We start from the raw sequence: 15,714 nt of genomic DNA, 5'->3' as shown, positions 1-15,714 counted from the left end.
GTAGTACTCTCTTCAGTTCTGGAGGCAACATGTGGTGCACTGCGTCCAGTTGTAGTGGTTGACATGGATTATGGTGTGAAGTGGCTGAGGCGCCATCTATAGTACTGTATCCAGGTCACAAAGCTTACTAATAATTTCAGAGCGGACATCTGGCGTTCTCCATCCAGCACAAGACACTATCTGCAGAACTGTGTCCAGTTCCGGCAACCACATTGGCACTGTTGGGTCCAAATCCGAAGGTCTTATTTGGAGTGTGATGTCACTTCTGGAGGCTTGACCCGAGGTGTTGAGGTCAGCTTGGGAAGTTCATCTGTGTACTGAGTTCAGTCCTTTTCATCTCATCTGGAGTGCTGTAGCCAGTTCTAAAGGTCTCATCAATAGTTTTGTGCCCAGTTCTAAATCCATGTCTTGCTTATTGTGTTCAGGTCTGTAGGCCTCATCCGGAGTGGTGTGTCAATTTCTGAAGGACTGCCCCTTAGCACTGTGTAAAATGACTTAAGCCTCATAGGGAATACTGTGTCCAGTTCCCACGGCTTTACCAGAGAGAGGGTGAGACGTTGAACAGTGACTACAGTCGATTTACAGATGAGGGGAGTGAAGCATTCGTAAGAAGACAGATGAAGATAGGAGGAGTGGAGGATGGGAAATTGGGTACACGAGGATAAGTGATTGCATGGATGCTAAAAGGTTGTTGGTGGCTTAAGTGTTGCGTAAACACGTTTTTAACTGATGCATAACTGTGTGCTTAGGTGAATAGATCAGTGAGTGGATACATATATGCATTAAGGGATGAGTACGAATGGGTGGATGGATGAGTCAAGGTGTTGCTACTTAGATGTGGGGAGCAGGCCAGAAGATTAATGGATAGGTTGGTGAATGGGTGAGCGAGTAGGAATCTGTAGCAGAAATAAAATGGGAGAACATTTTTGAATGGGTGCATTGGAAAATTAATGTCTGATTGGGCGGATGATTGGATGTATCAATAGGTGAGTGAATGAATCTATTCATCACACTACTTTCACTAGGGCCAGTGTGCTCAATAAACGTCACTATGTGTTGCCACGGAAGCACCCTGCTGTGCCATGCCAGTAAAAAGTGAATTAGAAATAAAAGCAAAGATAAATCTTATGGTCAATCATCCCCCTCCAACACAGCAGGGTCCGGAAGTCGCACTCAAAGGGACAGGACTTCCCAGTGGCAGGAAATCCAAAAATGCATGCCATGGAGAAGCAATGCTTATCAGCTGCTGCTCAGAATTAAGGACAGCCCTGTGTGTCAGTGAGTAATAGACGCCAATGGCAGCTAGGACTTTATGTCGGGTCTGGTGGCTCAGTAGACTAATGTGTCCACTTCAGCGGCCTGTGTTCAACCTCATGGTCACAGGTTCAAATCCCGGCGGGTCCACTCAGCCTTTCATCCATCAGAGGTCGATAAATGAGTACCATTGAGTTGGGTAACAATAAACATCTGTTATTCAGCGCCAAGATACCATTGTGGGTGAACGTGCACTTTACAAATACACACGTTATGTTATGTTCATACAGACAGATGTCTCATTCTTCATGGGCAGGATAACCAGCTTCGGGGAAAGAGGAGTCGAAACTTCACTTTTTTCAAAGAAAAGTAGCAAAGCTTCACCCACTTTCACAAAGGGTTCAATTATGTCTCCGTTGTCTAATTACATACCCGAGCACAGCCTGTGTTCCCCCACCGGTTCACTTTGCCAGCTCATTACGGATGCATGGTACCCTCTACCGAAGCTTAACCGTCTTTTTACCTGCCACCTGGCGATCATATGGGCATTCCACCCACCTGATCCTTTCAGACCACATGGCCTTTCCTATAACAGAGTTTTCCTCGGTCCTCCCATTTAAACCATGTACAGCTCATCAGAAGACTTGGAAAACAACACCCTTACAATTCACAATTTGCAAGTCTTACCGTGAATAAACCCCACCTTCCACTCGCTCAGAGACGGTTAGGGCAGCACACAAATGTACATTCAGAAAGTGGAGACAAAACTGCGAGTTTGAGGCACAGACTGATAATTGCGGAAGAACGCGTTGCCGGTCCCAAATAATAATAGTAGTTTGCCTAATAACAGGGCATTAGCATGACAGCTGGTCTCGGTGGCATTTCGGGGATGTAAAAAGCTTAGCCTTCGCTCGATTTCTTTTCTAGTTTTGCCTTTAAACCAATAAATGAAGTCGAGTATGTAGTTAGTCCACACCGGAGGAAGACAGCCTGGAAATGGAACCTCAATAACCTAGACAAATCGCCGGCCCGTGCAATGGTGCATTCTGCACAGCAGGTCTAATGGGGCTGTCAAGATGGGAGGAGGTCTGCGTGGCTAGCGAAAAAGTTTTTGAAGTAACATGAAGCACATCAGCAGAGATTATCAAGGGCCAAGTACTGAATGGTGTACCATTAAAGAGGCGAGTACGGGTCCTTGATGACAAAACAGAGCACTGACAGTCATCCGATTGAAGTCACCGACCCCTGAAGACAGTCTTAAAAAAATAAGCTCACCACAGAAAATGTTACAAAACTTGTAGACATTTTTGGAAAAAGCACTTGCAACACATCTTTACCTCCTTTGACAGCTGCTCAAGCCGGGGGCCGTAATTAGCGTTACTGCTTTCAAGGTCTTAATTCGTCATCCTGCGTCGGATTAAAAGGTGACCCAAACTGTCTGGATTGAAGCATCCAGATCAGGAATCGCTGCAGCAGGAGCGATCCACCGCAAAGCCACCTAACCCAATTATTCAGCTGCTTATGGCGATCTGGGCTGAAACAGTGAAGGCCGGCAACTGTAAGGAAGGCACAGTGCCATGCGAGCTGGTTTGAAGAAACTTTGTTTGCCACCTGTCTGTCTGGATCCTAAGGGGCAAGTTTCGGAACTGAAAAAACGAGAGTGGGTGTGTTTTATGACCGCCCGCGCAGACGTGGGTTTCAATGGAGACACGTGCTCCATCACCTCTAAGAAAGGAAAACCTGGCGCAGCCATTAGATAGGTTTACATTCCCGGCCAGCATCCGTTTGCAGCACTCAACAACGTTCCTCCTCCATCCACCACACCACCTAGGAGCACGTTTTGCGCAGACTAACCTTCGCCACATTGCCGGCTGCCTGGCGTGCCTTCATGCTTGGCAGAGTAATGCCAAGTCTTCCACCCTCAGCCCGAGCCCTGCCACTTCGCTCGTCTCTCCAGGGACCGCAGAGCAGTTCGTGTGGTAGAAACCTCTCATGACGAAGTAGGTCACAGGTTATTCGAGAGGGTTGAACTCAGCCGAAACCGCTTCCTGGAAACGGGCGGTGCGGCACGCGGACGCACCCTTGGCGCAAAGGAACCGTCTCAGGCTCCAGCCTTTTGAAGGCAGGGTACAGCCACGAGCACGGAATGAATACGTCTGACGTGTCCGCAGCAAGTCGCTGCAGCACTCCGCCTGTGGGAGTGTAAATAGGCATGAGTGATTGATTATGCCCTCGCTGGACAGGCCAACCCTACGATAACAAAGTTGTTAACTACCAGTTGCAATCTTACAGAAGCCTTTGCTGTTAAAAAAACCAAACACTGGCAAATCTAATAGGTCTGGCCTTGGTAGGGTTGTGCAGTGTTATTAGGTCGAGCCTGTCTGTCTGTGAAAGATATATTGCGGGCTTACAAAGAACTTATAGGGCATTATAGGCATCCATTGCTTACTAAGGGATTGGTTTATTGTCACTCTTATTAGCTTGCTTTCTAGTCGATGTATTTCTCTTTTCAGGCTGTCTATCGTGCGTTTGTCCCTCCCATGGAGAAAAGCCTCTTTACCATCTCTTTGACTGGCTGGATTCTGTGCTTCCACTGCTCGTTGTAAGGGAACTGCCTTTTTACTTTTTGCTTAAGTACTCCATAAGTGTGCATGTGTTTTCCAGGTGTCTCCCTCATATGCTTTTTTGCAGCCACACATTGCTCCAGCTCGCCATGTGCTTTCCTACCCTTACTTGTGTTGCTGTCTTTTGCCTGTATTTTTATCCCCCGTGCTCCATACAGTTTTCTTTTACCTATGTGGTTTCCCTCTGTCCTTGTGTACTTTTGTTCATGTTGCTTTCTCCTCCCTCCCCCACCGCTCATGTCGATTCAACCCCCTCTCAAACCCGCTCACCCATTTTATGAAAAATGTTTAACGCGCTTTTGCACAATTTTTTTCTTTTAACCGATCCATCTCAGGCAGCCTAGGCGGTAAAAAAAATAAAACATTTGTGGTTGCCGACTTAAAGTTCTGGGTTTAAAACTTTAAAATGTGGGGTTTTCACTTGGCACTTTGAGCCAGGTTTGGCATCAGAAGGCATACCAACTATCCCTCTAATGTATTGACCAGGTGACAACCCAAGTTGCAGTACATGCTAGCAGAGTGGCTTGGGTTCCGGACTTCTAGGGTCCTCTGAACAATAGCTAAAAAAAAAAAAAGGTAAGTGTGACATTATTTTTCTAACTCATATTTACAGTGCTTAGTAATGGTGGGCAGTGCTATACAGAACAGAATTATAAAGGGGCAGAGGCCAGATTGCTGTAAGACTTAGAGGAACAGGTTAGGCGAGAGAAGAGAGACAAAAAAGCTCTTTTTAACATGCTATTTACAGTGCTTAAAATGGTGGGTGGAGATTATGCTATATGGAAAAAGATTATAAAGGTGACAGGATTATTAAGGGGCATAAGGACAGCCTATTCTGGACCTCAGAGTGCTGACTCAGTGAAGAGTAAACAGGCACAGGGGCTCTCTTTTTGTTATCTATGCAGGAGTATAGCCATCCATACTGCAGCAGGTGCAGTGGCGAGGATGTAAAGGGGACACTGCACCTCATTTGTGGCTGTTTTTACATGTAATCTAGGAGAAAAGAGGGCCCATTTTCCTTTCTTTGGTGAAGGCTGCCTGGGGGACTCTGAATTTCAGTCCACTTGTTATTTGCAGTGCTTGGAAATGGCAGGCTGTATGTATGTAGTAGCACTATACAGAAAATTATTCTAAAGAAGCCTCGCTACACCTCACCACATATACTGGTTGTCGGTTCCATGCATTACCAATTATCTCTAGGGAAAACTTGCTTGTGTTGTGCTCTAGACCCCTTTTCCAAACCATTACTTTGATCCCTTGTTCTTGAACATTTGCAGCACTGGAATAGACACCCATTCAATATTGCAGGTAGTTCTGGTAAGCTAACACTTATGATCGACATCTGTTGGAATACACGTCATGATTACAAATCGTGGCATCGATAACTTAACCTAGCATTCTTTCAAGAGCAATAACCACTACTTGAGTAACAGCAGCACCACTTATTTACAGATCAAACTCAGAAGTCAATATGAAGCGCTAAATAAAACAAAAAAAAGTCATTATTCTTGGCACCTCCGAGATACAGCAATCTCTCCTAACTCCTCTCTTTCAGAACAGGCAGATTTTGAATGTTGTCAACTGTGCATTTTAATGGGTTGCTCATGGTTTTCCTCACTACTGTTGTGAGAAAGAAAAAAAGAACTCAAAAGTAAAATCTATCAACCTCATGAATAGTAAATTTAAAAGGTATGAACTGTTATGCACCATCCTATTTTTAAAAATGTGTCTTTATATTTTGCTTATATAAAATAAAGCATTACTAAATATTTTGTTCAATATTTCTTCTCTCTTGATGCATCGGAGCAATTGTAAATTCCAAATCTTGTTTTGGGCTAAATAAATGGCACCCCTTAAAAGGATTTCATAAGCAACACCCCATCTTACCTCCGCCTTTCACTCAATCTTGACGCTAGAGTTTCGTAGGGTATGGGGGCGACTTGAAAATGTTTTACTCAGGGGGAGGTTACAGCACATAAAAGTTTGACGACTAACCTCTGCTATATATCATTCTAGGGATAGCTTAGGGTAGTGATTAAGCGTGCCACCTGGGTTGGTGGATGAGAGTCTGCGTCCTTTTCAGTGCACACTTCAATAAATTGATCTCATCTGGATAAAGTCACTTCAATGGTTTCCTACATTTTTGTAGTATGTTCTGAGAGATGTTCCTTTAGGTTTGTCAGGTACGAGTTTTAGTGGGCCATCTCTATGATTTGTATACCTCATTCTGTTATGTAATCTTGAGGCGGATGCATTGGTGGTATGTTTGCAATGTAATCTGGTTCTCCACTGACATTAGTAACGGAGTATTTAAAAAGGAATGTGTTTTCCGGAAATCTTGCAAATATTCGAGTGCTCAAAACGTCTAGCACTATCATCCCTCTACCCAAGAAAGTTGCTTCTGGTGACGTGTTTTCTCCTCGTTGAAGAATCACACTTTGGAGAAGTCAAAAAGAGACTATGCTTTAAGACAGACCTCCCACTCGTCCCTAGTGTTGATATACGGACAAAGAGGCCAAGGACTGAATGGGCACAGAGGCTGATCTTCGACTTACCCCTTTAAACTGATCTGGGTACAGAGAAGCCAATTAGTGAATGGTAATGAAAGAAGACTTTGCTTTCAACCTTAGCGGTGATCTGTCGAGAGAGAGGTAACGGAGAATGACTGGTTTTTAGATCACAGAGTAGGGCATTTAATAGAGATTATTACTAAACTCAGTTAGCAAAGTCTCGAGGCTCCACTAAAAGTGTTATTGCATACATTTTATCCTTCTCGGAAGGGTAAAAGGGGGGAGTCATTTTGTCAGGGATTCATTTTGTGACCGGAAAGGTGTATCTTGGCAGAAGTAGGTAATTCGCTCAGCATTTTAACGCGCCTGCGACTGAGAACCCCGAGAAGGAAGGGGCCAAGGGTTGGGGTTATTTCTCACTGTTTTTACGACTTGAGGGTGTGGAAGGAGGGAGTGCCTCGGCAGCAAAATTGGGTATCTAAACATGGAGTCTACTGATGCTAATGGTGCCTTCTTTACCTTAATCGCTCCAGATGTTCTACTATGAAGTTCGTATGTTTCCCATGCAGTCGTTTTTCGATTTGCGGTATAAACGGTTCGTGTCGCTGCGGGGTTTGACTGCTGCACAGAGCCATTGGAAAATGGGAATGGGTGTTGACAGACTAGATGGGCAATGTCAAACGGCTAGGCCGAAGGATAGCTCAGTGAGCCAAACGCTCGCGACTGCCAAATGTTAGGCTCTTGATCTCATCCCAAGATCTTCCACCCTTCTGTGGGGGGAACCACCATCAAATGGCCAATGTTTGTCATTTAAATTATAGTGCTTAGAAAAGAAGAAAGTACAGCATTTCGGTGCTAGGGTCGCAAGTGGATAGGAATTCAGTTTAATTCCTAACTTTGTATGCTGAACTGCAAATATGTGCTGCAAAAAATATAATCAATAGATTATAGGGTTATTATATCTAGCTTCACTTACAGGTACCATACCAACATAGCTTCAAGGTCGACTTGGTTTGGAGCCAAGAATAGCTTTCAGTGGTTTGGCAGTTCATGCTGTGGCTGATATCTTTGTGGGGAATATTTGGACACACCAGGTTAGTGTTTCCATGAAATGTGGTGGTGCACAAAAGTGACAGAACTGCTGTGTTGTCAGCTAACTGGTTACTATCTCTTGTAAATCTTAAAGGCATTTGGTCCCGTGGCCCACCATCCGATTCACATGAAACATTACGGACATGCTCAGTCACATGGTGCGCAAGTTTTACGCATATCAAACCAATGTGAGACTCTACAGTCTGGTTCATAGTGGCACATCTCGTTTATACGAAATAGAGTGACCTCCTGCGTGGCTAGACACCATAACAGCGCCACTGGAAAAGGTTGGTATTATGCCGAGGTTGGACCTGGGGAAACAGGGTCGAGTCTCTGCGTCCGTTCAACATCTTGTGATTCTGGGTAAATCAATTAATCTCCTCGTGCCTACCAAAAATGAATGCCTTTTGTCACGTAACTGGTGCTCATGGAAGGCGCTCCAATACCGTTGGGTCACGCTACAAAAATTAATAGAATAGGTTACAAATAACCTTGTGTGATGCGTGCAGGGGGCTCTTCTCCCCTTAGTTTAACAGGGCTCTTGATACACTCGTATGCAGCCCGTCCTTACTCCGGTTTTAGTCTCTTGTTCAGCCAATAAGATAGATTTGCTGTAGCTAGCCAGTTCCAGGGCACAAGTCGGGAACACGCGGGTAGATGGCGCCTAACCATTCTTTTTTGAAGGGTGGACCCTGACCACTCGGCCAAGAGAGGGGGTTCCCACGTGGATGGGCCAACATACTTGTCCTGGTATAAGTATTGGACACTTTCAGCTACACAGGGAGTTTTTCTGGCCTAGTTCTGAGCAGCAATGTCGGCCAGGGAAGAAGCGGAGATGATTCCAGCTGCGCGCATAACATAAGCAGAAATTAAGGGGCTCCCCATGCAAGAAGCGGCTCAGATAGCTAGGTTCTTGACAATCTCTTCGATGGATGGGAGTCCGACCCTATCACAGTGGTAGGGGCCTTGCTCTGCGAGCGCACTCAGAAGTCAGGACCGAAAGTGCTTAAGGCTTGCAGGGCCTTTGCGTGTCCGCGGGGGATGAAAGCCCCCCCCCCCCCCCCAGCCTTTTTTCACTGGAGGCCCACGTGGGGCGTCTTGCAGTTATTGGTATCACAAAGCGGGCTGGTATCTTACGCAAGAACCCAATAAACGGTGATCGTTTTCTTTGCAAAGCTTAGGGGAGACAGAATGGGGCTGATTCCTTCTGAAGGAGTAAGACCGTAGAAGGATACATGTTGGGGAAACCCAAGTAGGGGGAAGTACTTCGACGAAGTTCCTTAATTTCCTGCAGCAGGTGCAGGGGTGGTTGAGGGGGCCCTCAGAGGGAGCAAAACATTGTGACTCGGTGCACTGGACAGGTCTGCAGTTCCTGGGGCACTGGGTTCTTACGCAGGCAGGCTCACTCCCTGGGGGGGGGGGGGGGGTAGTAGTTCTAGCCTGATCCTACTGGGAAAGGGATGACCTATCGCGACCGGGGGGATTGATGTAGTTGGTCACTCAAATCAGAATTGGGACGGCGACATGGGCAGCAAGCCGGATATTTCACCGGATGAGAGTATGGTAGTATGTCTTCCAAAGTTGTGTGGGTGCTGGGTCACTTGCCCGTGCGATGAGCCACTTATCGCTCATTGCCAGCTGTGGCGTGAGTGAAGCAGGGGGCTGGGAGAGTGTCTCCCGTTCATGTGGGTTACGTGGGGGGCCTTCAGATCGCACACATTCACAGGTGGTGGAGGATTCCATGTGTCATGGGGGACTGCAGTCCCCAGAGTTGGTTATCCTACATTTAGGAGGTAATAATATGTTTGGGCTGGGATACAGGGCCGCGGGGGAGGCTCTGTTGTCTGGATTCACCCGATTGGGATAGGACGTTCCCAAGATAACGTGGTCTCAGTGCCGTAGAAACAATTCGGGGCCAGGACTACGGTCAAGTGCCTTTTAATGTTTTGGCCAAGTGCCTTGAGGGCCAGTATGGCCTAGTGTTGCCTGGGGCAGGGGCCTGCTTGGTAGCGCTCCACAAATTAGGCTTGGGGATCATATGGTGCACTGCAATGGTGGGCACATGTGTACCTGGGACTCAGACTGGTGGTTTCAGGCATTTGAATCCGACAGGGCTCAGAGCCTGGGGATTGAGGGAACTTGATGGTTCAGGAGTTGCCTGGTGGTGGGGAGGGCGAAGTGCGGTTGGCCCTGGTCGCCCTTGTGGCGGTAAGGAGGCCACATAAATTGCCTTACATTGTTAAGGGGAGTCCTCCTGCATACTCCCTAGGCCAGCACTGAGGGGGGAGATACGGTAAGCTCACCCCAGAGAGAATGGAGACACCGGCTGGGGGCAAGGGCGCCAGTTTACAAACAAGGGCATGGGGCATCCGTCCCTGGTTATTCCCTACGAGCCCCGATGGGCAGCCTGGTAGTGGAGGGGTGGGCCCCTCAGGTGTCGGACAAGGACCAGATGGCAAGGGCTCACCTTTCAAGGACGCAGGTGGGTTGCACCTTGCATGGTTCTCAGTTGGTTGGGGACGCGAGCCAGAAGGCCCCTTAGTGCTGGAGCGATAGAGAACATTCTTTGTCGATAAATTAAGTTCTGTCATTTCTGCTGATAGATTATGAAGTTATGATCAACATGAATAAAATATCGTTCAGTGAACAAAGTTGATAAATATATGTTGTATGAAATTTGACTATTATTGATGATATATTGTCATGTTTATATGCGTTCGTGTATAATAAACATGGCTTCTTTTACCCACAGCGCTGGTCTTCAAGTCTTGATTTGTGGATACTGATGGGGACGGGGCCGGGGGCAACCTGGGGGTCCGTGTCCTATGTCCTGGTATAATTCTCTGACACCAGGACACAATTAATGAGCAGCGCCCACACGTGGTCTACTTTCTGTTTATTTGGAGCAGCCCCCTACTGGTTGCGAGGAGGCTTTCTTCTTTGCATCTCCAGCTACACAAAACAAAGGCCTGATTACAAAGGGCTATCAGACCTTTTGTTGAATTAGCATCCAGGCTGGGAACCCTCTCGAGCCTGACAACTGGACACTAATGTAATGGAGGGAAACAAAGGCACACAGCTTATCACTTCACAAATGCTGTGTAGAAACTAAGACCTGGAGGCAGGCTTTTCACTTCATTCAATCTCACTATGTTAGAGATGTGCATGCACTGTAAAAATGTAAGGCACATCTGTGTATAAGAATGATTAAAGAAATAATGATTTGAATGACACTTGCTTTTTTTTTTATTTAATTCATTTATAGTGCTATTCATCCCAGTATAAGTTGTCAGAGCGCTTTACATCGTACGCAGAAACAATAAAACATACAAGTATATCAAATAATGCACACAAAATGTTACATAAGACAATGAGGGATCATTTGTAGGAAGCACATGTCGTCCATGCTTGTAGACATAATATGTTAAGAGTGAATGATCGGGAGAAACAAAAAGTTTGGATATAAAACATAAACACAGTGATTGGGGCTGTCTGTACTAACAAGACTTTATTGATTCCCGATGGGACCCTTATTTGCAATCTTAGAATAACTACAGCTGGAGGGTGAAAAAACCCAATAAGGATCTAAACTCATGACTTACAGTTTGCATGCAGTTCCTTCATGTCAGTAAATAGATCATTGTGCTATAATAAAATAATTGCAATTTATGAACTGGAACTGACTGAATTATTTGAGTGTCAAAAACAGTAGCCCACTCTACATAATATACAAATATGTAATCTTCATGTTACACAATTTGCTCTGAAGCAGGCACACTAACTCTCAATGCTTCCTTTATGAGTCAAAACTGTGACTGACTAAAACGCAGTACTTTCCCAGAACTATATTAACCACCAGGGGTATCTTACTGCTATTATAATCCTATCATAATTGCTGCACACACAAAGATCTCTGCAACAGGTGAGATATTTTAAAATGCATCTCCTTTCTGACCAATTGAGTAAGCTAGAACACATTTACTGTCACATTTGTCTTTGTTGTCAATGTCTTTGCAGTATTTTTTTTTTTAATGAATGCATAAGTTGACTGTCAGACTTTGCTTGTAGAACTCCGCCCTCGTGACTCCACCCCCTTTCATCTGCCACACCTTGTCAACTAATTTATGGGATCCCAGAGTAAATAATTTACAATTGCAAAACTGGCAAAATTAAAATACTCATGTTGGCTTATCCAATGTGTGATTGAATCATTCAAGCCAAATGGCAGAAAGGAAGCAACCGGTTCAAGAAAAAGGAACAAAGAAGGAACAAAACGGAAGGTAAAAAGACTGTGGTAGGAGATTGGTGAAAGCAGCCAAAAAAAGAAGATAAGAAGAGAGGAGCGTGAATTTCAAGGCAACGAGAAGGAGGCAGAGACAGATGGGAGTGACAGTGGAAGGAAACAGAGGAAGAGATTAAGGCAAAAGAATTTGGCAACTCTGAAATGAGAGAAACTGGAACTGATGGACTTGAGAGAATAAAACAGATAGTGAAAGTGGACAAGACCTTAGTGACAATGAGTGGCAGAGAAAACAGAGATAAACTAGAAAAGGTACATGGAGAGAATAACAGAAGTCTAGACGACGACAGGACTGAACGTGGGTGAAATAGGTGAGATAATTAAAGAGGAGGAACTGAAAGTAACAGCGAAATTACACTTATAGATACGAGAGACAACTGGAAATGAGAAGGGAACGCAATTAGAGGAGTGAAGGGGTAATAACGGGATGAGAGGGTGTCTAGAAAACAACTAATGTGAGCAAATAAAAGGTGGTAGCGCCGGGTGGAAAATAGGAATGCAAGTGATAGAATGCAAGTTCTAGCTGCACTTGAGAGGTAAAACCAAAGGAGATGGTAGTGAAAAAAGTGAAAGAACGAGGAGAGAGAATAAAAGTTGCATAGCGTGAGGAAATTGGAAGAAATTAGAAAATGAGACTCGTAAAGATGCTTGTGAGATATAGGCAAGAGATTAAAAGTTGGACTTAATGGTGAGTGGAGCACTGGAGACATGATGGTGACAGAAGAAGATAGGTAGAGAGTAATTAACAAACAAATAAGGACGTTGTCATGGCACAAAGATAAAGAGGAACTCAGTAAAAGAAGACACGCCTGGACAATAATTGATTCTTACAAACCACACAGACATTTTTCACATTATTAAGATCATTTTACAAAAATAAGCTACATCACCTACGATTTGGTGTATGTCAAACATTAGAATATATCCCTAAATGGCAACAGAAACCACAGGATACCAAGTGCAGACTATGTCAAAGACATGAGGAAAGCCAAACACATTTTAATCAATCTGTCCCAAATTATTAACTGAATTCAAGGTCTTACTGAAAAGACTTTTTCATTTATTATATGGCATCAGAACTTGGCGACACGCCTTTCTCTTTTGCATGAAAGGGGAGACTCCTCAAATAATAGCTGCTTTTATTTTTTTTAATTCTTAAAGCGGATCAGTTACTGGCAGCAAAGAGACGGATTAATATTATGTAATATATCAACTATTTAAATGTGACGTCTACACTTTTAGATTTACCCTGGTTTTAATGCTATTACAAAAAAACTTTAAAAGACCGTACATGATCATTATATCAGTAGAAAAATTTGAAACAGGTAAAATAGGAGAGGCACTGTTATTTAATAACTTTTTTGCCTCTAGGTGATTTTGCACGAACACGCTTGCACTTTAAAATAGACAAAGGCAGGAAAACTAATGGCCTTTAAACAAACTGATAAAGCTATTACATTGGAGCTGCTCGTAAGGAATATTACAACACGCAAGTATCTGCTTTTTATAATTTTTAGCCATGGTATTTTTATCTGAAACTTTTTCAAAATGTAATCTAATGCTAGAAAGAAGTTGCTTACATTTAATGAATTTGAAATTTGTTTTCTATTGATCTAGCTGTGTAAAATATTATGGTTTTAATTAACAGAAATAAACGGCGTTGAGGTAGAGAAGCAGCTGTGCTGTAACGGAGTGAATTTCTCTGAGACAATGAAAGAGTGAGATATATAGGACACACCAGAATGGGAAACTGGTGCAAAGGGGAAGATTTTAAGGTGAAAGAAACACTAATCTTTTTGAGTTAAGGGAAAGAGTGGTGATTGTAAGATAAAAAACAGTCCAATGAGGCTTGAGATTATCCGAAAAGGAAAAATGGAAAAGATGGACATAACGCTAGAGAAGAGGTGAAGGTCAGAGAAAGACAATGAATTGTTGAAAGGAGAAAATGTGTAAAAGTGACAGATTGTTAGCGTAGGATGGATGGGAGTTCAGCAGGAGACTGTAAAGAAATGAAAATAAGGACCCAGTAACGTCTTATGAAGGGAATTGGTATATGTAGATCTGAGTTTGTGGCTATGCAAAGGCAACACTATTGATCAGAGTGGCAATTGAAGCTCCTATGGCTTCATGCATTTGCTATGGAGCCCAATTAAGTCAACCGTGTAGCTTGGCTCTATCGCGCTCTCATTCCATCCCGATATCATGTATGTAAACCTAATTTCTCTCCTCTACATGCGGTAAGTACCTTCCCCATTTCAACTAAAATGCTCCCGCCTTTTAACTTCCACACTCTCGTCACTCACCTCTCTCATTCTCATCGTTCTCACATTTACTCGCTCCTCAGGTCTTTCTTCCTCCAAATATTACCACTCCCCACACGGTCATATTTCGGGCACAGATATTTCTCACATGTACTATCACCTGTTTAGCTCTTCCTTTCCTGTGTAGACTCCACTGTCTTTGCTCCAAATCCCCTATGCCAAGTTTTACTTTAGCAGGATAACTCCGTCCCTTCTGACTCTTCTTGCCCACAACTCTTCCCTCTCATACTACTCTTCGTTCTGAGCCCTCTCCTGCTGGCCAACCTACATCATCTTTTTAAAATATACAACCTCTTAAAACACCTCCACAGACTTCCATTAGGTGACACTCCTTGCAAACCGGAATCCCCCTCTAAAAATATTGATTCCCCTTTCACTATAATGGAATCACTCGCTTGAACATCTAGCCTCACCCTCATTCGAAAGCCGGCTTAGTGACAGTTCTACCCTTTTCTTCAGCTCACAGCCTCACATCTCTCACCTTTGCCTGTCATCTCGCCACTTCTCGATCCGCTGCTTCCGTGTTTTCTCCTAGCTCTCAGCTCACCAACCAGCGCTCAAATTACTGAGATTATCTTTCTATTTCCCACATACCCTTCTAAATTCGCGCTCTCTCCAGCTCTCACACAACCCCATACGTGTTATGTCCCCACCTTTCCCACATGCGCAACAACACTTCTGGCCTCTCCTCTCTTCTGCCGCACTCTTACACCTCTAACCTGTAGTTTTTGAGCCATCGTTGAAACCCCTGCTTACCTCTCGCCCAGAGCGCGAGGGGCTCGGGCTCCCCCCGGGCATAGCCCGGTGCAGTCTTCGTAAACCTGTAGATGCTCAACACCATGGAAACTGAAGACGGGCAGCGCAGAATAAACAGTAGGTATGAAAAAAGAAACGGGACTGTGCCATCAGCACAACGCAGTGTGGCTTCCTTCTCATCATGGAGCTAGAGAAAGGACTGTAACTGGGCGGGGATTAGAAACGTGTAAGGTAAAGACAGATTCAAACTAGAGTGCTAACTCTGCTTATAGACTACGCCACCACTATTCAGGACGCCTTGCTGTTAGGCAGAACCGTGATGGACTCTTTCATTTACACAAGCAATAGACTATGAACGTGTACTCCTTATTAAACATCTCAAAGTAAAATGTAGAGCCTTTTTAAGTTATCCATTCTAGGTTATTTTCTTTAAATTCAGGGACTTGTAGTCTTGTTTATTCCAATATAAAACAGGACTATAAATTCCATAATTCAAATGAAAAATATATCTGTACTGGAGCAGCATATCACGCACGTCCCTAGTAAACATAGCAGCTATCGAGGGTGAAGAGGAAGAATGGACCCCCTTGGCAGACTACCCCTGGTGACCTTGGCAAAATTCTTTCCCAAGCGCTGAAACCTGTTAGTAATCACTTCCTCTTGGTGGTGGCCAGACTTCAAGATCCCTTAATTTGGGAGAGGGAGGGATATGTAGTGTAGCGTTCTAGTCTTCGCGTGTGCGCGATGGCGTAGGACGCGGCGGCCATCTTAGATTTCGGCAGAGAGCGCGGAGCCGCGGTGCGGATCGGACATCTCCCGGCGCTCTCCTTAATGTATTAGAATATATGTAAATAAAT

General features: G+C 44.5%; 1 protein-coding gene across 7 annotated transcripts in view; it reads right to left on the bottom strand.

The window, feature by feature from the left end:
- SAMD8 (sterile alpha motif domain containing 8) overlaps window positions 1–15,053 on the bottom strand; it is a 206,355-nt gene extending 191,302 nt beyond the window's left edge. For 3 of the 7 annotated variants that reach the window (XM_085608746.1, XM_085608747.1, XM_085608752.1), the window contains exon 1: window positions 14,858–15,036. In XM_085608746.1, coding sequence (XP_085464872.1) covers window positions 14,858–14,899 — 42 coding nt within the window. In that variant the 5' untranslated portion in view covers window positions 14,900–15,036. The other 4 variants (XM_085608751.1, XM_085608758.1, XM_085608757.1 and 1 more) reach the window with 4 other exon arrangements.
- Window positions 15,054–15,714: the final 661 nt, after the last annotated feature.

Source organism: Triturus cristatus, chromosome 1_2 (genome assembly GCF_964204655.1).
Source record: "Triturus cristatus chromosome 1_2, aTriCri1.1, whole genome shotgun sequence".
Lineage (NCBI taxonomy): Eukaryota > Metazoa > Chordata > Amphibia > Caudata > Salamandridae > Triturus > Triturus cristatus.
The sequence above is the reverse complement of the archived record's forward strand: the minus strand, read 5'-3'. Positions and strand labels throughout refer to the sequence as shown.